The sequence below is a fragment of the Cheilinus undulatus genome, linkage group 5 (genome assembly GCF_018320785.1).
Source record: "Cheilinus undulatus linkage group 5, ASM1832078v1, whole genome shotgun sequence".
Lineage (NCBI taxonomy): Eukaryota > Metazoa > Chordata > Actinopteri > Labriformes > Labridae > Cheilinus > Cheilinus undulatus.
In genome coordinates this window covers 47,981,722-47,990,680 of record NC_054869.1, presented here as the reverse complement: position 1 = coordinate 47,990,680, position 8,959 = coordinate 47,981,722, and the positions used below count along the sequence as shown (strand labels likewise).

Genomic DNA, 8,959 nt, shown 5'->3' with positions numbered 1-8,959 from the left:
ATTTAAGATATCTTAAGACAGGAAAATTAGATTCAATAAAGAATAAAAATAATTAGATAAAAGTCAGGAATATAGGAAAAGAAATTAATTTGTGTTTTCATTTGATATTTTCAATTTTGCATCCCACAGTTAAAACTTAAACTTATGATTTTGACTTTTTATTTCTTATTTTGATCTTTTCAATTCTTAATTTTGGCTTTTTATCTCATATTTTGACCCTTAAATTTCACAATTTTGAATTCTAAATCAAATTTTGAACTTTTTATCTCATTATTTTAAATTTTGCCTCGCATTTTGACTTATTTTAGCTCTAAACTTAGACCATAATTCGACCTTTTAGGTTGACAATTTAAAATTCTATTTCATATTTCCACCTTTTAAACCCATGTTGTAAAATTTCATTTCATATTTTGACATTTAAAATTGATTGCAACTTTCTACTTCACATATTTGCCTTTTACAACATTATTTTGAATTTTTATCTCAGCTTTTGAGCCTTTAATTTTTTTTTCTAGTCTCAGAGTCATTTATGGTTTTTTTTCTCCATAAATAATCACTGTAAAAATGAGTTTGACTGTTTATGGTTAAATCTTGACCCTGTCAGGTCCTCAGTTTAGACCTAAATCAGAATCCGGCCCCTGCTGGGATTGAGTTTAAGGGGTCAAAATCTGAGATGAAACGCCAAACAAATGTATTAAAAAGGAAAATTTATGGCATAGAAAGTTGCAATCATATTTAAAGGTCAGAATATGATCTAAAATTCAAAATAATGAGCTCAAAGGTCACAATATGACTAACAATTTCAAGTTATGAACTCAAAGGCCAAAATGAGATAAAAGTCAAAATTATGAATTGAAAAAAATCAAAATATGAGATAAAAAGTCAAAATCACAACTTTAAGTAATAACTGTGAGATGCAATAAAGTAATAATAATAATTGTTATTATTATTTATTCATTAATTTTAATAATATATCAATAATAATAACAGTCTTTTACTACTTTTATGATCTTTTTTATTGTTATTATCGTTACGGTTATTGTCATTGTTATTGTTATTCATTCTATAATTATAATTACTACTATTATTATTATCATTATTGATGTTGTCATTATTTAATGATCAGAGCTCAGTAAAAGCAACAAGTTCAGATGAAAATGACTTTTCATTTGTTGTCCACCAGAGGGCAGCAGAGGAACATAATTTTCCCGCCATCTGAGAGGAGGCAAAAAATGATGAAGGCTCACTCTGTTTGAAGAAAAAAACATCACAAAGTTCAGACAGCACTGCTATTCCTCAGACACGTTGTGTTTCATACAGAAGCAGTGTACCCATGTAAACGTCAGAGTGTTGATCAGATATACGACGCTGAATGTGTCCAGGGTGGAAAAAGTACAAGACTATTGCTACATACAAGTCTTTGGTTTCTGTGCATGACTCTCGTACCATAATGAGTGAGGTGAGGAGCCAACAGTTTTTCATTCCTGCTCTAAAAGTGTTTTTAGTGATCAAAAGGAAACTCCACTGTTACAGGACTTCTGCAGCCTCAAGTTTGTTAAACTTCAATACATTTTTATTTATTTCTAGGTTGCCACTTTGCCTTTGTCCTTTTTTATAGTAAGTTCAGAGTTTTGAAAATGTAGTGAGTCATCTTCTTATATTGGCGATCTTTGGCTGAGTGAAACTTCTGGATATTATGGAGAAGCACTAACCCCATGACAGAGTCTCTGCTGTCTCTGTTTATGCCACATGATTGCAGAAAAACAAAAATATTACAGACAGACAGACAGACAGACAGACAGACAGACAGACAGATAGATAGATAGATAGATAGATAGATAGATAGGTCAGACTTGAACTTTGGTCACCTTCTTGGAGGACCACATCCTCCTTTCATGGGGCATGACCTTGTCATAAGGCCATCAAGGCCCTCTGATAATTTCATGAATTTGGTGATATAAATATATATGATAATTTATCAGTAAAGAGGCAACCAAGAACCTGGTGGTCACTCTGACTGAGCTCCAGAAATCCTGTGTAGAGATGGGACAAAGTTCCAGAAAGCAAAGCATAACTGCAGCCCTTCACCAATCTGGGCTCATGGCAGATTATCCAGACAGAAGCCTCTCCTCAGTGCAAAACACATAAAAGCCCTTGTGAAAATTGCAAACACTCCATGTGAAAGCCAAGTGGGCTTTTATGTGTTCTGGACTGAGGAGAGGCTTCAAACCAGCCAGTCTGCCTTAAGCTCACATTTGTGGAGGGCTGCAGTGATGCTTGTCCCTTTGGATCTTTTTCCCATCTCCACACAGGAGCTCTGGAGCTCACTCAGAGTCAACATTGGGTTTTTGGTCCCCTCTCTTACTAAGGTCCTTCTCTGCTGATTGCTTATTTTGGCCAGGGGAAAAGCTCTTAGAAGCGTCCTGGTTATGCCAAACTTCTTCCATCCGAGATTTATGGAGGCCACTGAGCTCTTGGGAACCTCCAGTGCAGCAGAAATGTTTTTGTAGCCTTCCCCAGATCCATGACTTGCAACACTCCTGTCTCTGAGCTCTGCAGGCAGTTCCTTTGACCCCATGGCTTGCTTTTTGCTCTGATATGCATTGTCAGCTGTGAAGCTTTCTATAGAGAGATGTGTGTGCCTTTCCAAATCATGTTCAGTCAATTTGTTTTACCACATGTGGACTCGTATCAAGGTGTAGAATCATCTCAGCCAAGCTCCTGAAAAATGGGAGGAAACTGAGCTACATTTAAAACAATAAAAATGAGTCATAACTTTTAGGAAACACAACTCTAATTTTTGATATTATAAAGTTGTAAATGTTCAGTTTAAAGTCATGATTTTTAGTTTATGAAGCCGCACATCTATGAGGATTTTTTAAAGTGATTAATTTTGATTTAATAAGCTGGACATATGATATTTACTTTCCTCTGAACAGTCCCAGTTTTCACAGATGTCTCTTCCAAGTCCGGATTCTGATTTCAATTATGCTCATGCTCAGACGTTCATGTCATGATCTTTGATCTATCCATAAAGGCAGGTCTGTTTCCAAAGAGGAGGTCTATTAGTTTGTCATTTAAGACAATAGAAACATCCAAAATGACATCAAACAACACATTTTGGATACAAAATAAAGGAATTTTGTAATGTGATAAAAGGGATTGTGGTTGTCAAAATTTATCACAGAAAATTCTGCTATTAATCAGGATTAGACATTTAAATCCTTTAACAGCCCTAAAAACAGAATAGAGGAAACAAGCAGTAGTAAAAAATAAAAAAATATATATATTTTAAAACATTAAATTCTCCGATTCTCCTATAATCTTTGAGTTTTTCGATACCACAAAACTTTGACCAACTTCATCAGAACTTTACCGGTATTATAATTTCCTACGTCACTTGAACGCAGCACTGCTGGGAGGTGGGAGTTCTCCTCTAATGAGGGTGTGTCTCTCCGAGAAAAGCCTTCAGTTTGTACCTCTGCCAACTTTTCTTCTCCCCCTGCCACTGCTCTCTCATTTCGTCTTTTCTGCAAACTTCATCCAGCTCGGGTTTTTTCTCCGAGGAGCTGAGGAGGCTCTACACTTCTCTACAGGACATAAAAGTTTGTTTCAAAGTCACCAGCTAAAAAACCTCAGGAGTCAGTCAGGGACTGTTAGTTCATCCAGCATGGGGGACGTGATTTCCAGTCACCTGGATGAAGCCAAGCGGGAGATTATCACAGGTGAGAAGCGTTTTCCCTCCTCTGTTTGCTGCGTGCTGCTTTGGCACATGTGCGTTTTTACGCAGCGTCTTCTGACGTCTCTCTGTTTAAAATATATAATAAAAGAGAAAAGAGATTAAAAACAAATCTATATGCAGCTTCTAGGCGTGGTTTTGACACTTAAAATTTCTGAAAGTTTCTTCGAGGCTGTTTAACCGCCTGTGGCGTCAGTGCTGATGTTGAAATGAACTCCAACAGGCAGCGTGAGTTGGACTTTTTTTCCTCCAGATAGTTGTAATTCTGATCAAGCATGCACCACCCCTTTGACAAACGTGTAAATTCCACTGACTTGTGTTAGTAAGTCTGAGATATGTTTCTAATTTAATATCCCCCTCTTCCTCATGGGATACTCCAGCAGCAGAAACCGTTTTCTTATCGGGAAGTTTGGTTGCAGCTTGATATGCTTCAACTCCAAAAAATATGCTATTGGACCTTTGCTATGGTAGCCCTGAAGGTCAAATAAAACAAACCCTGAATGTGTAAAAAATCTTTCACAAAAATGTTTCACTGAATGCAGAAAATGTCTCAGAGCAAGAATACTTTTGTGATTTATGAAATATTTCTGTTTTTAACTTAACGTTTTTTGTAGAGATGCTCTAATTGATTGGGAGCTGATCACTATTGGCACACTTTCACTATAATACCTGATTGGTAGATGAGTTTCAATGCCTGTAGTCACAAAACCAATCACCTGTGGGCAATCTTCTGGTGTCTGTGGCTGAGAGAAGCCGGCCTTTGTCACCTTGTCTACTCTTGCTAACCTTGCAAAGCCAAGAGTTTAGAGAGTTAGAGTTTAGATTCCATGTCTGCCATCAGATAGATTCTTCTTAGAGAGCTTCCAGCTGATGGTTCTGTTCCTGGCCAGAGAATGGCTGGACCAATCGGTGTCATTTGAGGAGAAAGAGGCGTGGTTTAGTTGCCAGGCTTATCATGAATGCAGCTAAATCAGGTTGATCAGAATCAGACAACATGTCTTTATCAAAAACTGAAGCTGATTTGTTGGTTGTGAAAATCAGCAGAAATATTCATACTTGGCAACACTCATAATAACTGTAACCTTTGAAGCAGCAGATACTGATATTCTGCTTAACATTCTCAGTTTGAACGTAATATCGAGAAAAATTAAAATTCCGTTTTTAGTGAGAAACTTGAATGAAACAGTTGTTAGAATGTTTTTTTAGTAATATAGGATCAATATAACAGATGGAATTATGAAATTTTAAACTCAGCCTTCAGATATGATATCCCACAAAGCAGTAGAAAAGTATTTTTGGTGGTATTGATAAGGATTGTGCTAGACAAAAAATGTTAATAACCGTAATAATTGGAATCCCTAGTTCTGAATGTTAAAAATATGAAATCCTTGTTTGAACTAGCAGGATAGAAGCTTGTTAACAATTTAATCTGATTATTCTCATTTTGCCTGAATATGGTGAATGTGTAAATGTTCTGTTAAAAAAAATCAGTTTAACGATGCAGGACTTAAATACTAGTAGATATAATGAACCACTGAAAACCTAGAAATGCATTTTAGGCTTAAAAAACTATCAAACTGAAAAAAATAAAATAAAATAAAATTAAAGATGATTCTTTCAGCCTAGTTCTCTTGACTTATTTGTTTTCAGCACATGACCAACATCCCTCCTGCAGTTTCAGCGTGATGGTCTCTGACTTAAAGAGAAAACAGCTTTTGTGTAGTTTGATTTCTATTGAATATGGGCGTAGCAGCACCCACCAGCCCCGCCCTGTCTGTTGACTTTGTCACTGCTCATTTACCCAGGTTTACTTTACTCTAAAGCTTGTGTGGTTTTCCCTCTCACTGTAAGTATTAGACATATTTAACGATTATTGCTAACAAAGCTCGACTCTGTGATGTTTCATCCTGATGTGTTGACACAGGCCGAGCAGCTCGTTTTTTTTTACCAATCACACTCAGACACCGGTCAGAGAAGTTTGAATGGACCAAAGCTGCAGCCTTATCAGCCTTAGCTCTTAATAGATGAACATATGTCCCAGTTCCTGGGCCTGTTAGAACAAGTTCAGCTTATAGTAGAGTCACATTTGTGCAGTCACTGTAGCAGATAGAATTCGGCACAGTGTGTGAACATGAATCACTAATCCTCAGTGAATATCAAAGGCAGTGGTGTGAGTGAACCTTGCTATGATTGGATAGAACAATCCAACACTTACAGGTGACATATCATAGCCTTCTCCTTTCATGTGCTTTGACCAAAATAAAACACAAATCAAGCACTCGAGAGGGATTTTGACCCCGTTTAAACCAGCCTTATCACAAGCGCTCACTTTTGATATGCTTCTTTTTAATACAATCTTCTTCTCAGCATGCCCCTCTCTTTAGCACGGTGTGCCAACACCAGAACAGCTGTGTGCTTGTTTGACTGTGGTAGGTGATCTATGGATGGAGATACCAGGTAGGAGGGAGGTGTTATTATAAATACTGTTACTGTGATATCAAAAAAGAGCAGAACAGCCTGTCAGATTTCATGTTTTCTGACAAAAGAGGACCACAAACTAAGACTGGGCTGGTTAGTTTAAATATCATCAGCAGGTAGATACCCCACATACCCAAATAAATGTGCAAGAATAATGAAAAAGTAGGTTTTTGTCAGATATCCTCCAAAACTTAAGACAAGAACTGAACTTTAAATCAAAGCTAATAGCTAAACATTGTATTTAGCTGGCTTTCACCTTGCAACCTTGCAAAGACGAGTGGCCGAATTTCATATCCTTTTTGCAAAGCTTCAGTCTGCAACACTTATACCAGGTTTGATATTTAATGGACCAATCAGGAGAACAAGGCAGTAGTTTCAGGAAGTGTTTAGTTTTACTGCAGGCTAGTTATAGTTATGACCGATGGGCGCCAGTTTAGCTCAGTTGTCAGAGCAGGCGCCCATATGTTGAGGTTGTAATCCTCCACACACTGGTTTCAGGATTGATCTCCGCTCACTGTGCTTGTTTGGTGTAGGTCTTCCCCCACTCTTTCCTATCTTTATTCACCTGTCCTATCAGAATTAAGGCAAAAAAATTCCAAAAACAATGTTTAAAAAACCATGACAAGTGGCGCAAGTATCCTGGATGCAGCTATAGCAGAATTTGATCAGAACTGGACATTTCTTTACTAAAGAACCACACTGAAAACTTAGTAAAGTAGCTCCACCCTCTTGCCCAAATGAGATCTATACAGCACTATAAACAGAGTATCCATTGCATGGATATATTTCACATTGATTTGGGAAAGCTCCCATTAAAAGTGTTTGGAAGGGGCAGGACTTTTCAGAAAATCTTCAAAGGGGATTGGATAAATGTTCTGTCTATCACATTCATGACGGGCCAATCAGAGCGACAAGACAAAATGACGTCCTGCACATATGCTACTCTTGAGCTGACAGCTACCACTGCCGTAGATTGTAAATGGCGGAGCTTCTTGGTGAATAAAATTGATGCCAAGGCTGGTCAGGAGACATGCAAAAACATCTTCTCTGCCAAGACAAGCTTCCAATGTGGCTCTATCTTCTTATTTAAAAAAAATGTGGTCCAGTTCTGATTAAACTGCTGCTTTCCTACAGCTACAGCCAAGCTAACAGCTACTGTGGCAACAGCCACAGGATACACTGTGAACTCACCCATAACATTGCAAACTCATCCCGGAGCAGAGCGGGAGACGAGCAAAAACATCCTTTCTTTAACAAAAAGCTTTCAGTGTAACTCTCTGCCTTTGTTTTAATAAAGAAATGTTGTCCAGTTCTGACAAAACTGCAGCTGTGGCTAAGTCTGAGCTAACCACTCCACTAGCTGCCATTGTACACAACCACTCCTGCTACAACTGACTTTTTCCCCCGTAATGATCACAAACTCATTCCAAAGCAGGTCAGCAGAAGAGTGGGAACATCTTTCACACCAAGAAAAGCTTTTGGCGTTGTTTTTTCTTTATTTCATACAGAAATGAGGCCCAGTTCTAGTAAAACTGTCACTATGCTAAAGCTATGTCATAGATAATCACTGCACGGAGGCAGCTGCCTATCACTACTGCCTCGTTGTCCTCAACTGACGCTGACAGTTCAGAACAGCCTTCGGTTTGGCACCATTGTTGTAGATTGGTGCGTTTCAAGATGGATTTGCCTGATACCAGACATAGAAACTGGCAAATCCATCTGCTCTGCAAGATTAACAGAAAATGGCGTCAGCAGAGTTCCAATACTTTCCATGAATTCTATTGGATGATGCAACTCTGTACAGCTCTGAAAATATAGTCGTACAGTCACATACAGATCCATATGTAGGCCAGTTAAAAACCAGTAAGTTATCTGGCTTGAAATTGTTGGAGACGTCTGAAGCAATCCAAGTACTCAACTAAAAAAGTAGGTTTAGGCCCTCTTTTAGTGCAGCATTTCTTCATATTGTGCATTTAACTGGACCAAGCTGATACTTTCCCTTTGACCCCCTGTGTGGTAATTTAATTATTAGTGCAGTAAATAACCTCTGTGCAGAATATTACAAAGCTGCCATGTGTGCATTGTGCCCTAAGGGAGTGTAAATACCACAGGATACTTATTGAGTGCACAGAGAAAGGGAGGAACTGGCTGCTCAACAGAGGCTCTGTTTGGGACTGTTGCCAAGTGGGCTGACCGCCCCTCCCCACGATTTATGACTTTGTGCATTATTTGTGTTCAAGCAATTTCAGGCGGCGAGATAAGAAGCACCGACTGTTGGCCATCATAGATCCAGCACTGATTGTGTTGTGTTGAAGTCAATTTTTACACGTTAAGTTTTTGTTCACAAGCAGCTGAAGAAAAAGAGGAAAATTAGAAGCCAGTCGTCGTCTCTTAAAATGCTCCTGAGTGGTTAATTCGGAGCAGAGTGCACACGTACACCTATCAGATGTGGAATTTGAGGAATGCACAGAAAAGTGTGTGTATTTGTGTATGTGCGCGTGGAAACCTGGTCCAGGCCTTGAGCCGCACATCCAGCGCCACACAGTCTCTGCAGCGGAGACCAGCCCAGGATCTGGCTCCCTTCAAGGGAAGTGCCTGGATTTATCATCAGAGCCCGCCACACTCATGAATTTATTAACTCCTTGTGCTCACTCCTGAAGCTCTGAAGAGCTGATACACTTTAGTACCAGGGATCAGACTGAGGTAAGAAATCTCTTAGTTTATGAGCCGCTGACAGACGGA

At 38.6% G+C, this 8,959-nt stretch overlaps 1 protein-coding gene across 2 annotated transcripts in view; it reads left to right on the top strand.

Moving 5' to 3' along the window:
• The first annotated feature begins 3,445 nt into the window (after positions 1-3,445).
• The window catches only part of niban2b (niban apoptosis regulator 2b), a 61,474-nt gene continuing 55,960 nt past the window's right edge, over positions 3,446-8,959 (top strand). The window contains exon 1 of one of the 2 annotated variants that reach the window (XM_041788540.1): positions 3,446-3,725. In XM_041788540.1, coding sequence (XP_041644474.1) covers positions 3,671-3,725 — 55 coding nt within the window. In that variant the 5' untranslated portion in view covers positions 3,446-3,670. The remainder of the gene's footprint in view (positions 3,726-8,959) is intronic. The other variant, XM_041788539.1, reaches the window with a different exon arrangement.